At 37.8% G+C, this 20,517-nt stretch overlaps 1 protein-coding gene and 1 long non-coding RNA gene across 4 annotated transcripts; both read right to left on the bottom strand.

Annotated features, from left to right (window-relative positions):
• Window positions 1-350: 350 nt before the first annotated feature.
• LOC108228385 (low choriolytic enzyme-like) lies at window positions 351-10,926 on the bottom strand. 3 transcript variants are annotated; one of them, XM_025003220.2, is made up of 12 exons: window positions 8,447-10,926; window positions 8,306-8,347; window positions 7,018-7,067; window positions 6,839-6,918; window positions 6,604-6,634; window positions 6,464-6,534; window positions 4,783-4,920; window positions 4,552-4,672; window positions 2,840-3,018; window positions 2,509-2,590; window positions 1,665-1,818; window positions 351-1,560 (listed from the first exon to the last, which is right to left on the bottom strand). In XM_025003220.2, exons 6-11 carry the CDS (start codon window positions 6,504-6,506, stop codon window positions 1,689-1,691), a joined length of 693 nt encoding a protein of 230 aa, XP_024858988.1. In that variant the 5' UTR covers window positions 6,507-6,534; window positions 6,604-6,634; window positions 6,839-6,918; window positions 7,018-7,067; window positions 8,306-8,347; window positions 8,447-10,926; the 3' UTR covers window positions 351-1,560; window positions 1,665-1,688. The 3 variants fall into 3 exon arrangements, with proteins under 3 accessions (XP_024858988.1, XP_037835574.1, XP_037835573.1); XM_037979646.1 differs by having other exon boundaries at window positions 6,464-6,514; window positions 6,839-6,904; window positions 8,447-10,925; XM_037979645.1 differs by having other exon boundaries at window positions 352-1,560; window positions 6,464-6,514; window positions 8,447-10,923.
• A 3-nt stretch (window positions 10,927-10,929) lies between these two features.
• On the bottom strand, window positions 10,930-16,646 carry LOC108228386. Its single transcript, XR_003038587.2, has 4 exons — window positions 16,244-16,646; window positions 15,403-15,963; window positions 14,074-14,210; window positions 10,930-13,855 (listed from the first exon to the last, which is right to left on the bottom strand). It is a non-coding gene; the product is annotated as an uncharacterized LOC108228386 (long non-coding RNA).
• Window positions 16,647-20,517: the final 3,871 nt, after the last annotated feature.

The raw sequence follows: 20,517 nt of genomic DNA, 5'->3' as shown, positions 1-20,517 counted from the left end.
CATTAGCTTGAACAACAAGAGGCTAGAAGTGAGGACTGAAAAAGAGAAGAGTGAAGAAAGACGAAAAAACTAAAAGCTGAAAAATTGTGTTTCTCCTGAAAATAAACCAATCCTTCTTAAGAATCTTTACAGATATGCGGTTTTTTGAACCATGGTTTGAGTCATGTTTCAACAGGAGGGATAGTAGCTATGATTAACAGTCTTCACAATCTATGTTTAGAAACTACTGAAAAACACTTTGTTTAACATGTCAAACTTGTGCTAGACACAACCCGTAAACCAAGCTAAGTATCCTTTTCAACATATTTGTATGAACTTTATTGAATTAAACAAATATGAAGGAAAGAAATTCTGTTTTTTAATAATAGACATGTTCATAAAATGGGTGGGTTTTGGCATTTTGGGTTTTTCCAACAGGAAACCAGATGCTTCAAAAAAACTCTCCATCTTTGCTGCTGCCTCTCACTCTAACACGTTTCAAATATGACAATTATTTTCAGAAAAAAATGATCCTCAGGCCAATTTGAAATTTGTAATTAAACCAAACTACAACTGTATAAATGAACATTGGTAATGTAGACCTGAATGGTATGTTTGACTTTTAGTTTCTTCTGTCTATCTTTAGAGTAGCTACTATTTCAGTGTAGATTATTGAAGCTATGAATTGTACTTGAATGCACCATGAAGTCTGTCTCTTTTACACGGCTGCATGTAAAACATTCCATAGAAGCGCAAGATGTTTTAAGTGGTCAGAAACGTGGATGGTTCAACAACATTTTATCTGAGTTGAAGGTCCTGTCCTTGGTGTTAATCCAAACATATTTAGTATAAAGACTCATATCACCTCAATAGTCATGGTTCAAAGGTCATGGACAAACTGCTGATGCTTTAAAGGTTTATTACAGATTAAAAAAGCAAGCAAATGAACACACTGAAATTAAAGTTCTTTGAAAAAAAAAAAAATCCCTCCCCCAATTATTCAAGATTCAATTATTCAACTCATCAGCTGTTATATAATGCATGTCCATTTGGTGGTTATGGCTTTTAAAGTGATGGGTTATGGGTTTTGAAGTAGGGCCTTTTGAAAAAGCTATTATCGATAAGATGGCAACAAGTTACTTTACTTTAGGCTGATTTCAGACTAGCCATTAGTTCATCAATATGGTCAGAATTAGAACTCTGTTTTTTCAAACTGAGGTTATTCAAATAGTTATTTACAACATAATATATTCATTGTTCATAAACCTTCCACAGAACTCCATGTCAAAGCATCTGAACTATTTTTAAAATCTTTTTGAACCTTTAGAACCAAAGATCTTCAATTTTATCTTTTAGTTAAAATGGTTGTTTTTGCCAGAATATTGAAAACAATTTTATTGTTACATTTTTCTCAGGAAAATTCAAATTTCCCATTACCACAAATGTTCTGAAGATTTCCTGTTGCTTTCAAATTGTTGCACAAGAACAGATGTGTGTTCAGTGTAAAGCTGTTTAGCAGGTGTATCAATGGATTTATCAGCAGGTCCATCAAGAAGCCAGCTCATTCAAAGCCACTGAAGTCTGTTTGAGGGGAAAATAGTCAAATTCAATCATTGGTTTAGAGAAACCTTTTTTTTGTGAATTTCATCAGTGGTATAAATCCTTTAAATGTTTTAAAACAATACCTTTTATCTCTTTTTTTCTTTGTTTTATTTACATTCGTAAAGCTTGTTGATGCGGGCGATGTCATTGGAGCTCATGTGTTTGGCACGTCCCCAGTCAAAGTTGGGATCAGCCCTGGCAACGATGGTTGGCTGCCCATTCATGGAGAAGTCATACCTTAAAGAAGATGCAATTAGATCCAAAATAATGATTAGTAATTACAGAAGTCATTTATTGTTTAGAATATTTTTCTTTCTCACAATTTGAGAATAACATCCCTATATGGCCTGCTTCACATTGGATGGAGGGTGGGAGGTATTGGGAGAGCATAGTGGAGGCAACAGCAAGTATCCATGCTGTGGAGCCTGCAGGAACCGGTGTGATATGGTTGTCCAGAATTTGAAGCAGGACTGACCACACAGGCTTAATCATGATTATGACAAGTTAATGGAAACAACCCAGTGCAGACATGATTTGCGAGCACTTCACTGTACCATAATGCAGAAAAAGTTGTACCACAGCACTGGAGAGTCTCAAGCACCCTATATGGGTCATGACCCATGACCTTGACCAACAATGCCTGTTTTAGGATGCCTTATTCAGTACTGAGAGCATAGTCATTATTCATTATGGCCTTCACACTGAAGAAGGTTTTCCAATTGACAAAAGATGCAGACATGTTCAGATAGGTTGTGTAGTGCTTACAGGGTCATCATATATTGTGAAGGGGACCTAAACAAAAACTAAACCCTCCAAAAAAATAAAAAACAAGGAACTATACAAGGCAAAATCTTCCTGTCCTATGTGTGAATGAAGCATATGGTTTAAAACTGTCATTTTTTTTTTTCCATGCAGGCAAAAACTCACTTGCCGTAGTGCATGACAGAGTAGAAGTCATAGGGAGTTCCCAAGTTGTTTGTCGGCACCTTGTCAAAGTTCCCTTCTTGTCCTGTCCGTGAATCAGGAAAAATGGCAACAAAAAAAAAGGCAAAAACACCCAATTAATGAAATAAAATACTTTAGAAACTGTGGTACAACATGGATAACAAGCGTGTGTGTTCCTGTTTATCAGAATTTTACCATCCATCCATTTTCTTTACCCGCTTTCTCCTTTCCGTGTCACAGGGAGCTGGTACCCATCTCCAGCAGTCAGAATTTTATCAGATTCAATCAAAAAATTGTTTTTGTGTGAGCTGACCTGGCTCAATGTTCTTGGTGTTAATCCAAACGTATTTATCTCTATCAGAGCGGCACTGCTCATGGTGGAAACCCAGAGCGTGAAGCAGCTCATGCTGTACTGTTCCGTGGTCCAAACAGGCCTTTTTCTGCAGGGAGATGTACTGTCTTTTACCCTGATGACCAACAAAGGACCAGCACCTGACATGCACACACAAACACAAATTTAAAAAAAAAAAGAAAAAAAGACTTAAACGTTTGTGGTTTTGACTTGTACATGTTTGAGTTCATTTTATCCATTAAAGACATAAATAAAATTAAAAAAAAACACATACAAATGTCTAACCAAGTTAGACCTTCATTTATCTGACAAATTTTCTGCACAGTAAAGACATTTCAATCAGACAACTTTTGTAAATGTTAATAAAAACCTTTATCATAGAATACAAGTTCGGCTTGATGTCTAAGCTCAGAGCAAATCACTCTATGATCACGTTGCTCAACACGTTATTTGTCACTCTATAATTTGCCCCCTGGTGTGAATTCTGTTGCCATTCTTACCCAAGTGTAGGTGTGTGTTGTGTGTTGTGTGTGTGCTGCTCCTACCTGTAGGGTCACACATCAGTTTGGATTATTTTTGCATTAACAGCCTAATGCAAAAATGGACTGCTTCACCTAAACTAAAAAACCCCAGGGTTTTGAGAAGAAACCCAGATGTTTCGTTTCTCTGATCTTATCAAGAGGAGAGAAGCGTGCAAAAGCCAACCCTCAGCCTTGTTTAAAAAGTTGCCCGGTTCCTGCTCTGTGGCTGCTTCCCCCATTCGTTTTGAACCAAATTTTTATCGTTAACAAGTTCGTAGTTTATTTCAGTGGTCAACATGGACGCTAATTTAGAAAGTCAGTGAAATAAGTAACAGTCCGAGCCTTTATTAAATTCCCCTGCGTCGCCTTTGTGAGACTGACTCTTCACCCCAGCCTAACCATCAAAACCAGCTTCAAACGGCTATCTCAGAGTCGTTCACCTGCCTGCTAAAGACGAGCTGCTGACTGTTTGGACCAACGGAACCGGCCGAAGGTTTGACTCAGCTCGCGCTGACGGAAAGTGCCCTGGAGACAAGCCCTCCCGGTCACCTTCCTCCCACCGTGGCCTAAAGGTTCCCGACTGGTACCGAGAGACAGCGGCCAGACGGATCCTTCTCTTGGTTGGACAAACTCTCTGAACTGTTTGCTGGCTAACTTCTGGTGGTGTTCTGTGCTGGTAGATAAGTTAATTTCACTCAGGTGGCCAAATTAATAATAATAACCGTCATTTCCATTACGCAAAGTTAATTTCTCAAACCCACTCTGCCTCAAAATCTTAACCTCTTAGATTTGATTTGACTTTCTGTTTAACCTTCATGCCATGCGATCAGTAGCTTATTACCATATTCAAACGTGCAACATTTTCATAACCTGCCAGAACTTGTGTTATATTTGTCTGTTCAATAAATGTCACATAAACAGTGCAAAACGTAATTCAGTGTGCGTGTTTTGATATGATTATGATTTTAATCTGAAGTGAAGAACTCATGATTTAGGGTAATTAAATGTTGAGACTGATAACTAAAACTTGTAAATTTATGTAATATTTCCCTCTTTTGAGAGGGTGGTGCCCCGTAACATTATAATTTATGAATTATTAATAATTCATAATGTCTCCATCTCAAAAGAAAATATACCCTTTTCCCTACATACCCATCTTTTGATTCAAAAGAGATATAACTATGATCATATGAAGTCCATGGGATAAAGTGAATGCAGGTTGACAAGTGAAAACTCTCCATCCCTTTAAGGATGATCTTGCGTTTCGCCTGACCTGCAGGATAAATGCACCATTTAATTAAAACTTCTGTAATTCTGAATGAAATCAGGCCAAACTGATAATAAATTGACAGGTTTATATAACTTTAAATCATCATTGCTTACTGTATGCAGAGGAGATGATGTATGGCACATAGACATACTTCCCAGTTTTGGGCCACTTGCAGCCTTTGGCAGTGCATGGGTCTGCATTCTTGAGTGAATCATTCAATACAGCAATGTCTCCATGCACTATAGATATTTCTGTAACACAACAAAGAAACTTTCACAAATATCCACAGCATGAGAAACCAGCATTTACAGTAAATGTTGCTGACTACTGTTTCTCCACCAACTTCAACTGACTGTATTTTCCGAACTATAAGGCCCACTGAAAAGCCTTCAATTTTCCCAAAAAACTACAGTAAGCCTTATAATTCTGAGCACCTTATATATGTAAGAAGTCGTAATATTTTAGTACGACTTTGGTAAACTACAAAGCCGCACTGCTTGCAGCATCAAGGCTCAGTTATAGTCGCGCTTTGTAATCTCACGCAGGGCTCTGCACACAGCACGCGGACCAGAGCAAGCAGTTTAGGCGTTTATACTTGACGCTTACGTTGGTGCAGTATTCTTCCGTGAATTTTGAACCATTTGATTATCTTTGTGATCTCTCATAGAGGGTTCATATAAATGCTGATACAGGCAAACCAGCTCCGATACAGCAGCAAAATTGTCCATTTTGAATGGAGCGCAGCGCGCACGGTCCGCGCCAAGATACAAAAATTGGAAGGTGCACGACGATGTGCCATATAGTCCAGTGCGCTTTATATATGACAAAAGTTCGAAAATGGACCATTCATTGACAGTGCGTCTTATAATCCAGTGTGCCCCATAATGCCGAAAATGCGAATAATTATTGTCACTGAATTTCCCCTGAACAATGTGGGAAGTTGTAACCCATCATCAAAATGGTAACTTATAGATATCAGCAAAAAACATTTAGCAAATTTTGTTTGATGATTTTCTGTGGTACCATAGCAAATAATAAATATCAATCAGTATTTTTTTTTTTACTAATCATACTAAAAAGTAACAACTATTAATAACCTTTATCCAATCAAATGTTTGAGTTTCTAACTGCACCATGATTGATAGGCACTTTGTACATATTTACTAAATTTTACTGGGGTTAGACAAAGAATGTGCTAATGTATCAAAACACCTTTGGTTTGGTATATAGGCACATTAAAGTATGAAATGTCAGTTTATTAGGTTGTTTTAAAATTATAATTTGTGCCTACAGGAAAATCAGGTGTGCTTTGCTCAGGCCAGAAAAAAAATTGCAGGTTTTTCACAAATTAGAAGTAAAAAAAAAAGAATAAAAGAATTTTGGGCATTTTTTTTTTTGCATCATCATTACAGACTCCCATCATTTTAACTCAGCCAATTAAAAGAAGTATTTTTGTGGGAATGATTTCATGGGGTCCTGAACAGAACTTTGAGAACCACTCATCTATAAGGATATACCTCAGCAGTCCTTTCAAACAAACAAATAAATAATCCCCACTGGACCAGCTTCAGAAACAGCAGCCATATAAAAAAAAATCAAACATAAAGACTAAATATATAATGTTGTAAGTTAATGGACAATATCAAGATATGAAATCAAACTATGTGTTTAAATATTTAGTAAGTTTATTTATTTGGTAGCCCGGTCTGATTTGAAAGTGCCACACCCCTGATTCAGTCAGTCATTACACTGTCTCTGCTGTTGTCTCTTAAAATGTATGTTTGTTCTGCTTACTGTAGTCAGGTTCAGGTCCTGGGATGACTTCAGGGTTGAACATGGATCCATCTGGGAAACAAATGCAAAAACTGCTAATTTTACATTTAAAATAACTGTCAGACATCAAATATGTAGAAATTATTTATGATTCAGCTCACCAGTTTGATCTTCAGCTTTAGCTGGTGCATTCTGCAACACAGACACACAAAGCTGCTCAAATTTTCAGTCTTTGTTCTGTATTTTAGATCCAAAAACCTGATTTGTCTTACATATGTTTTTGTTTTCTTACTTTATGTCAGCTTAGACAATGTGGATTCTTGCATTGTGAGTCATAAAAACAAAAAATAATCTACAATTTAATACCATAATCCCAAAACTCAGAGTCAGACCTACCAGAGAAACATCTGCCATTGAGAGGAAGATGAGAAGGAAGAAAGCTGGAGTCATGACGCCGATCTTCTGCAAATAATCTTCTGAGATGTTAAAAAAAAAATATTATAAAGATATGACCAATTGTGTATATACACACTAAAGATAAAACTGAACATATTAAGAAGGTGAGGTGAGTTTACCTGATGAACCAGGAGTCTGATGCTGGATGCAGCTGATCTTCAGCTCCCCTCTGTTTATAACCCATTTAAACAGGAAGTGGGCACAGTGGTTAGTTAGTAATGCAGAACTTTGTAACAGGAAGAGTAACTAAGAAAAATACAGGAAATTAATTTACAGGAAGAACACAATGTCACATTACTGTCATCAAGATGGTATAAGTAGCAATTACAATTAACAGTAACTTAAAACTTCATGGGTAAGGAGCAAAATTTGCACGTAAAATGTTCTAAAACGTTCTGAAAAAAAACTGTGGTATTTTTTTTTATCTTTCCGTTTTCCAAATAAATTATTTCACTATATTTCTTTACAGTACATCTTTTTGAAGAAATCACTATCTTGATATATAAAAGTGATCAGCTGGTATCCCGGAACAAAACAAAAAAGTCCAACTATACAAAAAAACACGTCTTCTAATGCAACTTTTCAATGCTCTAATAATTGCCAGCAATTATACACTCGGGTGAAGAGATGGGCGGAGCTGTCATTATCAACACTGTTTATGGTGTGAGGTCAGCAGTATGCTTCTGACCTCAACTAGGAACATTGTGGGTTGGCAGAATATTTCGAAGACCTCATCAATCCTACCAGCGCATCTTCCAATGAGGAAGCAGAGCCTGGGGACCTTGGGTCGGGCTCTCCAATCTCTGGTGCTGAGGTCACCAATGTCGTTAAAAACCTTCTCAGCGGCATGCTAACTCCAGCGGTAGCTGAAGGTGTCTCGGTCTCAGGGCTCATTAGAGTCGCACGGACCTGAGCGTGCGGTGGAGGCTTTTATACTTGGCGCTTAGGTAGGTGCAGTATTCTCCAAAAAGACAAGGGGCTGTATGTTACGTAACCAGTGGAAATACGGTAAAAAAATAGCAGATGGTTGAATGGAGCGCGCTGCGCGCGGTCCACACCAAGTTATAAAAGGTGCATGGCACTAAACCGTGCGGGACCTTCGCGCAGAGGCGGGGACAGCGCGATTGCGTCACTGTTAGCGCGCGCACCCTCGCGCGGTGAAGTAGATAATAGTAGCGGTTTTGGGGGAGTGGGTGGGAAAAAACGTGTATAAAAAATGACGTATTTGTAATAAACAAGCAGAGCTTAGCCTGGCGGCCCGCCAGGCTAGTAATACGCTGGGGGAAACCCTGTATGTGTATATATATATATATATATATATATATATATATATATATATATATATATATATAGCAGATGATGGGAGAACCTGCTGCATTAGAAACCAGAAAAAGGAAAAGTCCTTACTGAACACGTCGACATGAGGGCCGTCTCCTTTATCTATATTCACTGGAAATGCAACGACAAACAACAGTTTTAGACTGATTTGATCCTAATTCATTTTACTACAGTAATTATACTACAGAGAGCAGCCGTTTCTAAACTCACCTGAACTAGAAGTTCTTTAGAAGGAGGAGTCCAGGCTGCTTGGAGCGCTGCTCGTGGAAACTCAATATTTTTATAGGCTTGCTGCAAACAACCAATAGTGCACAGTTCACTTACTAAGAAATGACTGATCTGGATGCAGTCTGGGTTCAGAAAGGTGCCTGGTCATCATGACATCTCATTTATGTCATGATGACAGGAACTTCTAGAACCTGACAGCTTTAATCTCTTGTGTTTGGGCGCCTCGGCAACAAAAAACAAATCAAAACATTTTTAAATCAAATTAAACTGAAAACTACAGTCTTTACTTACTAAATGTAAATCTGTGATGATAAGTCCCCATAAACCACAAAATATATTATAAAAATGTAATTAAACGATTAGATTATTGAAGTTCAGACTCTATGACTCTTTAACTTTAGGAGTCAACCCAATTCAAGATGGCCACCACAGTTAATTGACCTTCACTTAAACAAAAATGGTGATAAATCAGAGATTTTTACAGATATTGAAGTATAATTTGTTGTGGTTGTAGCTGGGAGTCATTCACAGCACAGACTCTGAGCATGATATTTTATGATAATATATGAGATTGTACACAACATTATTTTCACTGTTTGAACAAAAAGCTACAACTCAGTTAATTTTATTATCTGTTTTAAAGAAGATTTTTTTCTAGTTGAGGCAAATAGCTAAACTTAAGCCCATCTTAACCAGACCTGACCTTGAGAAAGTAGTTCATGTCTTGATTACAACCAGACTTGATTACTGTATTGCACTTTATGTTGGGGTCAGTCAGGTCTCCCTTTCACATTTGCAACTTGTTCAAAATGCTGTGGCTCGGCTCTAAACAGGAACACGTAGGTTTAAACACATTTCACCAGTTTTGTCCTCCCTTCATTGGCTCCCTGTGGCTCATAGAATTAATTTTAAACTTCTCTTGTTGTCTTATAAATCCCTACATGGGCTCCATCCCCATATCTCTCTGACTAACGTTAGCTTTCTGTTCCTTCCTGGGCACTGAGATCATCTGATCAGCTGCTTTTGGTTCTCCTGAAAACCAGGATGAAACTCAGAGGAGATCGGGCTTTATCTGTGGTGATCTGTGAGTCTTACTTCCTGGTTCCCGGTTCCAGTCTTTCTGTGGTTGGCCACCCTTCACCATCAGCTGCAGACAATTTGGCTCATCAAGGAGGCTGGATACTTAAGGTCGTCACGGGGAGCAGATCAGCGCTGGAGCATTGTTTGCCCTAGGGTAAAACTTCTCAGCCTGACGTGAGCCTGAATCAAGCTCAGTCAAAAATACTAATGTTATTGTGTTCTTGCATATTTTTCCCAGAGTTACCTGTTTTTTCTCCTGGAGATCCACCTGACCTGCAAACCCCGACTGTTGTGTGAAGAATCCCTGAGCCTCTTACCTGTGCCAGTCTGCCTCCTGCAAAGCTCCACCAACCTCTGGAACCAAGCACCTTGGAACCCTATCCAGGACAAATCCTGCTCACTGTAAATAAAGTCACTAACCTTTACTTGCGCCCCCTGAGTCTGTCTGTCTCCGAGCTGCTCTACTTTGACTGTTAATAAATCCTGACATTTTCAGCAGTGGCTCCTAAACTTTGGAACAACCTGCCCTCTGACATTAGACAGGCATCTTCTCTTTCACTTTTTAAATCTCTTTTAAAAACACATGTTTTCACTGGCTTTTAATGCAGTTTGCTGTTTTTCTGATACTTTTACTATACTTGTGTTCTGTTTGTTGCTTAATCTCTTGAGTTTTATTTTATTTGCTTTTTGTTATGACAGTTGGTGTAAATTGTGAAGCACTTTGGTCTACTGCTGTTGTTTTTAAATGTGCTATAAAAATAAATTTGACACTGACATTCTCATCATCAACAATCTAAATTTAAAACTCTGGCATTAAAGCTGGTGGGCGATGTGCCTTCCTCCAAGGAATTCTTAGGGCTTCAGGATTCAACACTTTTTTTAGTTATCGCTTCCCGTCAGTTATCTTCCATCCATCCATCTTCTACTGCTTATCTGTGGTCAAGTCACGGAGGCAACGAGTCCGGGAGAGAAACCCAGACATCCCTCTCTCCAGCTCCTCTTGCTGAAGTTGAGCAATTCAGAAATAGTGGAGTTGAGCTTTTAAAGCTGAGATGTGATGAAAGCTGGATTGCTTGCAAAGCTCTTAAAAGCTCTACATCACACTATCTCTGAATTGATAAAGCTCCTCGGATGAGAAGCAAAACGTCTTCAACTACAGAATAGAAGTCCAGTTGTTTTGGTTTTTTAACCTTTTTTGAATTTACCATGGCCTGGATGACTGAGAATCTACACCAGCATAAGTAAAATAATCTTTGGGCACAAAACCCGAGGTTTTCCAGCATGAATCTGAATGTTCTAGTTATAAAATTTGATAACAAACCAGAGAAATCCTGGCGCAGGCAGCTGCAATGTTAAGGTTATTTTCTTTTCTAGAGTTCCTCTTTCTGTTCATCGTGTGACTACACCACCACCACCCCCCACCCAAACATACATCTACGTGTATTCATGAAATACAAACACAGACGTTTGCCTTTGTTTTTGTAACCTAAGTAAAAGAAAACATTTTGCTTAGTGTTTTAATAATTCAAGAGTTCACCAAGTTGCAGCATCATCAACCTGAACTCCACTGATTGTGAAAGTGAAGTCAGTGTTTGAGACAGACTTTTTAAAAATTTGTTTGTAAAATGGCCTTTCCTTTGGGTCGTGATATTTATATGCATCTTAATCATTTCAAAGCCCGGACTCGGTATATATACTCCTATACATATACTCAGCTATATGCTTTGTGACAAAGGCAGGTTGACAGTCTCATTACTGTACCATGTATGAATCTTTAGAGTGTTTTCTTTAAAGCAAAGAAGAAACATGGACATGTTGCTGTTTATTGCAAAGTGTGCCTGACTTATTTCTCTCATCTTTTGTCATATCATTCTAGCAGTTAGATACTAGATCTGCTTGAGAAATTTGTCATTTGTTTACTTGAGGTTGTAAGAAATGTGTGTATATCTGTTTGTGGTGGTGGTGGTGATGGCGGTGCCGGTGTTTATGACTATACCAGTCTCTACAGAAACTTTCAGCTATAGCAGTCAGTTTAGTTTCTGTTCAGTCTGATAAGAGATCTTTATATGATATCATTCACTGTGTGAAGTGTTTATGAGTGCTTGAAGGGAACTCTTTCTTACAGCAGTAATTAGCAGTGTCTTTAGTCTGAACTCCATTGATGGTCAGGGTGAAGTTTGTGAACAAAGAACAAAGTTCAAGAACAAAATTCAAGAACAAAATTAATTCTGGCCAGAACTATTCATACTTTGCACTCAAGCCCAAGCTTCTCAAAGTGTGGTACAAGTAAGTACCACTGGTAGTACTCAGAATCCACCAAAGGTACTTTGGTTAAATTAGAAGATTATTAATTACCTTCACTGAACTGTGATAGGAAACTAAAAATAGAGAGGGCCGAAGACGAGATGTTCATGCAAATAAATATTGGCCAATTTAGGCTCTAAATGTAAACTACTTAACCCTCCAGAATCCCTTAAAAGAGAGCAAGACAAGAGGTAGAGAAGACCTTGAACTTTGGGTCAATTTGACCCAAAGGTGACAGGAGGGTTAAAACAAAAGACCAGTGGTTAACATTTGGAAAACTTTTGTGGAAACTGGAGTAGACAATAGTTAACCAATGCACTAGGGGTTATTTAGGCAGCATAGAAGACCTGCTATCAGCAAACTGTGCAAATCAGAGATGAGTATTGATTCAATTATTTCAAATTTGTGTTTATTTGTTGTGGGGCAGAAAAATACACTAAGACTGCAATGCATGTGGTTTTGTTTTCAATAATAAATGCATGGAACCATTACATTTTAAACCACACGTGTGTACCTATAGCCAGTTGGGTTTGATTAAGGTTTCGAATAAAGAAACAGGTTTGATTTTTAGAATTAAGGCATTTAAGTAGATTGGTCAGTTTGCTTGTGTCAGATCACAGTCTGTTTGAAATGTATCTGTATGAACTTAAAAACCAGTAGTACAAATTGGCTTTTAATAGTGATAATTGGTGAGTGTACCATGTTCCCAGGTGGTACATGTTATGACGAGTTTGTGAATCACTGCTCAAAGTGTTTAAAGTAAATTGTATGAATGATTAGGTTGTTTGAAGATTTTTTTTTAATTAACAGGACTAGCTTTGTTTTTTGTTTTTTTTAAATCAAATTTGTCACTTTCAGTAAAGATTAACATTTTTGTATGTGGCATATGTTGACAAAGCTATATATCTGTGACAGAAATATAGACTTTTGTTCAACTGCAAAGTGCACAGAAAAAAATATTTAGATTTATGTTTATTACAGTTCTTCATGTAATAAAAAAAGATTTGAATGTGGCAAAACACTTGAATAAAACATTTTAAAAAGTGCACATGATCTGTAGGTTCAAAAACTGATTGGAATTGTGTTTTTTGTAATAAACTGTCTTAAGGCAATCTAACCAATGAAAATTAGAAAACATCCAAAGAATTATAAAGCCTCTAACAATTTTATTTTCACTGAAATTTGTCTGATGTGATTCAGCAGTGACGTCTGTCTGTGGCAAGGGTTGAAAAGTGAAGATAGGAAAATGAAACTTTGAGCAGATCTTTATCTAAACTCTGGTGTTTTTGTTTGTTTGGGGGGGGTTTTTAAACAGTGGGTTGAGTTCCAGTGAATCTGTGACCATAGTTGAAAAAAATTAGAAAAATATGTATCGAAATTAATAGGCAAATGAATGAGAAAAAAAATAATGTAAAAATTCAAGGACAAAAAAATATGAAAATATAAATATATTTTGTGTTTTTCTGCCCCAAATTAATAAAGCTTTATCTACTTTCCATTATTGTTTTAAGGCTTTATGTTATGATAAGGGGCTGTACAGTCATGTAGTTGATTAGAACGATTGTCTCATAGCAAGAAGTCCACAGGTTCAACTTGTGGGGTATTTAATGAGCAGTCTCACTATTGAAAGTGTGCCTAATGAGACAGAAATAAACTTGCATTTTCAACATGCTTATGGTTCCTTAAAACCATAATAATGTATCATGAAATGGTATTTTAATTTATTTTGGTACAGAAATGCACAATAATTATTTAACTTACTTAATAATGCACTCATTTGGAGCACCACCAGTCCAGTGGGAATGCTCGAACCAGTTTGGCCTGCATGTTGATTAGGGCGCCATTTTGAGTGATTTCTTCTCTCTGGAAGTTGGCCTCCTGGCTTTATGTGCTGCCTCACAGGCTTCAGCAAGCATATGGTCCAGGTTCTGGTCACGCTGTTGTCCTCCCTCCTCATGTCCTGCAGCGATGATGTTTTGTCAGCTCCATTGCTGCGATTCCTCTTGCCTACATGAAAAGCAGAGATGTGGATGGTTACACAAGCAAGTGATCAGTGCTGTACTTTAACAAATATAGACTTCTGCTTTGCTGAGGCAATAAAACATTAGCCAAATATTGCATGAAGTGTCACATACACAATATTAAGATTAGATTATATGATGAAATTTCAATCAATGTGGACATGTCACTGGTATTAACATCAGTATGAAATTATAGCATATTACCAGTGATAGCACCCAGCAGCATCGTGCCAGACATCCCCAGTAAAGAAGTCAGTGGAGATGTTGGTGCCGGTGTGGATGCTTTTGATGGTTTCGGGGAACTTGGACAGGAGCTCAACTGGTCACAATGGAAGAAGTTTCTGAATGAAATAACAGAAATTAACGTGTTGTGGGGAAGAAAAAAAAAAAACATTTCAGACTCAGCCAGAGAATCTTCTTAAAATTAAAGATTTTTTTAATACTCATGCACGTGGAGAACAAGCCACACACACTTTAACAGTTTGTCTGAATGCTCTAACAAAGATTTTGTCAACCTTTTTAATGCAGACTGAGGGTGTTGTCAGAGTAAAACCCAGTTACAGCCAGTTCTGCCATCAATGTGTTTCTGTTATCAAGCAACTGCATACCTGATCTACTCATGGAGTAGAACAGGCTGTTTTGTTTTGCACAGCATGATGAAAATCAGAAGAAAAAAAAAAAAAAAAAAAAAAAAAAAAAAAAAAAAAAAGCATAAAGGTCATGAGTATATCAGTATATTATTTCAGATTAAATGTTTGTTCAACTGTCCAAAAACATTAACAAAGATATGTTTCCATATTGCCTAATAAAATTCTACGAACTCAGATATTTTTGACTTGCTTGTCTCAAAGCCAGAGAGCCGTGTCTCTCTACAGTTAAGAGGTTTTTGTACGACTCAAAAAAAAAGGTTTGTATCACTGTGGTGGACATTTAGTGAAAAAAAAACAGACTGATTGTTGGAAGTTAAATTTTAATATTAAGTAGCTGATTTAAAAGATCTAAGTTTGATCTAAGTTTGTGTTTTGGACTCCGTATAATTCAGCAATATGATTTGTGACAAATGCAGGGTCACAAAGTCACTGTACCATGTTTGAGTCTTTTAGGGTGATCTCTTTAACCCTCAAAAGAGAAAGCGAGGTAGAGCCCTTGGTCAATTTGACCCGAAGAGACCTGGTGAGGTAAATCAGAAAGGCAAAGATGTTGCGTAATGTGTAGTGCTCAAAGTTTGTGCTGGAGATGACTCAGCAGCTGCCACACCAGCTACTTCTTTGTCTTGTATCTGACAAAAAAGTAAAGAAAAAAATACTCCGTAACTAAACTTGTCTTGATAATGCATGTACTCAGTGTCACAGCTTTTAGCTGTTTTTGCCTCAACTTTCCCGTCACACAATCACAGTGAAAAGATGGCTACCACAAGTTGTTTAAAAAGTTAAATCATAATTTATTGGTTTACAATAAAAAAAATGCTAACAGGCATTTGTGTATAAAAGGATAAAAAGACCAGGGAAGTAAAATCTAACATTAACAGATTACCATAACAGCAAATAGTCCAAAGTTCCAATCCTCACAGCTCAGTTCATCATTAAAAGTCTGTCACCACACCAGCAGGGGGAGATCATCACACCATCCTGCCAAGGAGCAGTCGCATCCACCTGCACAGAAATCAATGGTTATAGCTCCACTCCAATGAACCCGGAAGTGAAGCCATCCACGTCCACTTATTCGGTCCTTTCAAGTCTACTAGTCCCAGCTACACATCGACGTCCTGCATTCACTCGTGTGCTCTGAAAAACAACAATGGGGACTATGAACCCGCCCAAGCAACCACAAGAAAAAGGTGGGCCAATATGCCCAAGAAGATATGGTCACTTTCCTTTAGTTAGATGATTGCGAGTATTGATTAGGGGACCAAGCCACCTCGCTGCAGGGTTGACAGATCGACTGGGTTTTGGAGCCAAGCCTTTGGATGGATCCTTGGTTTTCTTTTACCACCTGACCTTAATTGTCCAGCTTAAGTAGGCCAAAAGTACCTCCTCCCAGTCAATGGAGTCTGACAGTTGCAGTTCAGGGAGAAGGGGCAATCAACACCAGGTGCTAATAATAAGACAGGAGAAAAACATGCTCAAACCAAACAAAATGTGAAAAAACACCCAAAACAAATAAAAATATACAATCCACACACTCAAAAGTAAATCCAAACAAAAAAAAAAAAGAAGAGGAAAAAAAAAAAAAAAAAAAAAATATATCAAAAAAACCCACTGCTGACAAGGCAGGACTTAGCAGGATTCAGATCAGGCACACACCGATAAAGTTTTAAGATGTTTATTGTCAACGGACCAATAGCAGGAACAAAGTCTCTGGACTGGGCACTCACGTGACCGCTTGGAAACGGGGACCGGAACAAGTAAGTCCTCCGTGAGCTGCTGCTCTGATCCGAACGGGGACGTCCAAAAGGGGCTGAGGCGAGAGGGGAAATCCAAGTCCAGAGAGGGGGTTGATACCAGTAAATCCGAAAGCAGAAGCCAAATTCAAAAGGGGCAAATCCAAGAGGCGAAGTCCAGAGAAACGTAGCAAGGTCGAGTACCAGGAAGCAGAGTCTGATAAGGTGTCCAGAAAGGGGCAGGCAAGAGACGTGGGTCGTGATCAGGCAAAGTCATGGATAGTACGCTGGACATCTACTGGCTTGAAGGCTTTCAATAATCTGGCAGTGAGAGACTGGGAGCTGTGAGTATTTATGCATGGCAGAACAGGTGAAGCAGATGACTGTGATTGTGTGGGCATGGTAACATGGGCGTGGCTTGGAACTGGGATGAGTGGAAAGTTACTTGGCTGTGGCATGACTAGAGGCAAGAGGCGTGGCAGGAACAGATGGAGCTGTGACAACTGCACTGTCTGTGACAATAGTTCACTTAAAAGGGCAACCCCATAAAACATAAAAACGTGATTCAGCTACATGGTTTTGTCAGCTTTATTTCAGAGAAACAGATGTTCATCAAGGAAAGGAGTTTGATTCTCTAGACATTACCCGTGAAGCAGCAGCAGACGAAAGTCCAGATGAGGATGCAGACCAAAGTCGTGTTTTTGATGAGGAGGATTTTTGGCTTCTGTTGTCATGAAGGACAGCTGTCAGTCATCCAGTGTTCAACTCCCAGAACTATAAACTCTCCCAGAGTACTGAAGCATGGTGCTGCTCATGCAAAGAGGCTTTCTATGGAAATATTCTGACTGACACTAACTGTGCCTCTGATTACACTTTATATCATTTTACTGTGATATTTCAGGGTTGGGGTTATGGGTAGGGTTATGTGTTCTTTCCATGTGCTTCATTAAAGGTTTTTTTCAGGATATACAATATGTTTAAATTGTAAAATGTAATATTTATTTTGTTTTTTTTAATGGAAGTTTGATCCCTCATTAACAATAAGATTGATTGGAATTATGTTTGTTCCTAGTTACAGCTTTCTGTGCACAATCTTACTGACACTTATTTTAGTCTTAAAGTGTATACATTTCTGTGGAAAATAATAATTGTAATAACAATTCTAATAAATAACCATTATTTTGGTTATGTGTTGATTCTTGTCAAGTTGTGTGTAAAGTCAGACAAAGAAAATACCTCTAGCTCGACACCATTTCAAGTCAGTGCACCCAAAATCATGTGCCTGCTGTGAACAAGGCATTGTTATGTCACATCAGTGTTGCGCTGTTTCGTGGGAATTTTGAAGGGCCTGGCTGTTTTATAGTCAAGGCTTTAAAAGGGGCCTGGTTCACTGCAAAAACTAAAGGTTTATTTGAGAAGAGGAGTTCAACGCTGTTTGTGTATTTGGTGTACAAATAGAATTCAGGGGAAGTATGATAGTAGTTTAGGTTTAGACAGATTTATAGAAAGCTCCACTTAGATGCAGTTCTGACACAAAGGCAGCAGATGTCACTCTTCTGTCTGTGTGAAGTGCTTTGAAGCAGTGTCATTCATGAAGCAATTGTGTCAGAGTGGTTCAGTGTTTCAAAATGCTTCAGTTTCACCATCACTACTGAGGAGAGGTGGTGGCTGACAGGACTGGAGCTGATGAAGGGATTGAAAACAAGTGACTAATTATATACTGGGAATCAGGGCCAAAGCCAGATTTTAAAAAATACTGAGGTCAACCACTCATTATCCCCCTGCACATCAGTTACAATGAAGACCAAAATTTAATTAAAATAGAAGCATTTATTTAAAACAAGTGACTTAAATGTGTATATGACATGTATTTGTGTGTGTGTTTGTAAATACATGGGGATCGACATCATCTTTGGCTACCCCTGTGGTTCTTAAAATGTGCTATATAAATAAAGTTGATTGATTGATTGATTGATTGATCTTAAGCAGCAGAGGACTCAGGGCACAACCATGATGACTCACTGAAATTCACATGAATTAGTTTATATGAATGTTGATTCAAAACACAAGATTTTAGCATAGATCTCACCTTTTTATCAAATACCAGTGAGGTGTTGTAGTTTTGGAGCTGAACCAGCACTAGTGTGGTCCGGATGTAAAAAAAAAAAAAGTGCTGAAGTCGCCCTTTATTGAGGCTTCACAAATCAGATTAAGGTTTCACAGATCACATACTTGGTTTTAAATGTTCTGCAATCAGTGCATAATATTCTGGTCCAGGTTTGAAGTGTCTAGATGTTGTAGTTTTTTAACTAGAGTAGATTAAAGATGCTGAAGGTAGTGAAAAATTAGGTGGAATCGCCCTTTAGCCATTTTCCGAATCGGAAGCTGCAATCGTAAACTAACTTCAGCTTCGTGGAATTGAAGGAGAATAATTTTAGCAAGTTACCTCAGTTGTGTTTCACCATAAATAGCGCTCTTCTTCTTCTGCTATTTATTTTAGCAGTGAGGTACGCAAAGCTGCACTCTTCTTCGTAGACATTGAGTTTGGCTGCAGCTGCACACAGTTGCAGCGCCTCCTACAGTAAACTGGTGGAGCTACGCAGAGAACCACGCCGTTCGAAAGCCTTGTTTTGATTATTTTTTTATAGTATACACAGCAGAGAAATACTGAGGTCCGGACCTCGGTGTCCTCAATGGTAGCTGCGGCCCTGCTGGGAATAGGTGTGGCAGGCTGGCTATGGAAACGTACTGGTAGAACACAAGGAACTAAACTATAACCCACAAGGAGTCAAATAATAAAACACAAAGTATAAACTTGATAACCAAAAACACAGATCCAGACAATTCTGGTAAAGGTATTTTTACTTTTATTTTCTTTCTTTAATTTTCTGTGCTTTCTTGTTTTTCATCTACTTAAAATGTACAAACGTTTAAGCATTCATTGTTTATAATCAAATAGATGTGTTTGTTGTAATTTAATATTTTTAAGAAAATTTACCAATTTCACTACAAAATGACGTCTATATTTGCACTAAACACAACTGGGCATGTTATGGCCCACTGGCCACATCTGACCTGTTAGCCATCCCTATTTGGCCTGTTGGAGGTCAATGAAAAATAAAAAATCATGTATAGGTTTTTCAGCAGTCAAATGCAAAACCTCTCCTTTTTCTTTGAAACCACCTTTTTTAGTGCTTTTATTTTGAAGATGAGTAGGTGTTTACCTCAATAGCTTTACCAGGAGCCTCTCCACTAGAAACAGAGCCTTGTAAGAGGTTTAAGACATGTCAGCATATGGTAAACAAACTTAGACGGATACAAAATGTAGAGCTATTAACAAGTTCTTACTCAAGTCAGTAACAAAACAGTGTGCTTAGTTTGTAGAGAACAGAACACTGATTTCAAGGATTATAAATTAGCACCATCACACTAAATATACAGAGAAATACAAAGCAACACACACATTGCTGCCCCAACAGGAAAAAGCAACAAGGCCTTTATATAAAGATGGGAACATTCAGGAATGAACCAGTCAATGCTAGTTTTGTCATATCACACAAAACAGTAAGCTATTCTTTGATGGGGAGTGTTTGGAGGATTCTGCTGTGTTAGTGTGCATCGAGGGGAAAAAAATGAAACAAGGAGAGGAGGACTTTTCACGCATGAGAAGGCAGACACAACCAGATACAGATCCTCTATTACTGACAGCTGACCTTTACGTCTACCTCAGGTATTCAACATAACTTTAAAGCACTTGTTTAAATCCAATAAAAAATGTTGTTTTTTTTTACACAGGAAAAAAATAAATACAAAAATTGCTATTTTACTGCATATATTTCTAATACTTCAATATTTAAAAAATAAATGTTTACAACTTCTTTTGTGAATGTTCATTATTAATAAATATTGAATATAAACACAAGTTTAAAGTTTGGATTTTTACAATACTCTTAGAGGCTAATGAAATCTATATTTGCAGCTAATCATAGAATTTACACTTACTTACTTGTTGGTTCAGCAGTCCCAGATTCCTTTGGGAAAACTAGTTTCCTCCCCCCGCACTAATATATTTAGGTAGGTAGGTAGGTACATTTATTTATATAGCACTTTTCAGCACGAGGCAACTCAAAGTGCTTTACAACACAGAACAAAATTACAGACAAAGTTACAGAAACAAAATTACAGACAGGTACAAGATACAATGATAACTAATTGTCTAAATAAGCTAAGCTAAACTAAACAGATCTAAGCATGACTAAATGTACAGA

Source organism: Kryptolebias marmoratus, linkage group LG15, assembly GCF_001649575.2.
Source record: "Kryptolebias marmoratus isolate JLee-2015 linkage group LG15, ASM164957v2, whole genome shotgun sequence".
In the NCBI taxonomy this organism is placed as follows: domain Eukaryota; kingdom Metazoa; phylum Chordata; class Actinopteri; order Cyprinodontiformes; family Rivulidae; genus Kryptolebias; species Kryptolebias marmoratus.
The sequence above is the reverse complement of the archived record's forward strand: the minus strand, read 5'-3'. Positions and strand labels throughout refer to the sequence as shown.

Bases quoted from the DNA above. Each gene is read 5' to 3' on its own strand.
- LOC108228385 (XM_037979646.1), bottom strand. From the start codon at position 6,892: ATGACTCCAGCTTTCTTCCTTCTCATCTTCCTCTCAATGGCAGATGTT. The intron at 6,515-6,603 runs GTGAGCTGAATC...TTTGTTTCCCAG, and splicing joins TAAAGCTGAAGATCAAACTG to ATGGATCCATGTTCAACCCT. The intron at 2,591-2,839 runs GTCAGCTCACAC...ATTCACGGACAG, and splicing joins CACCAAGAACATTGAGCCAG to GACAAGAAGGGAACTTTGAC.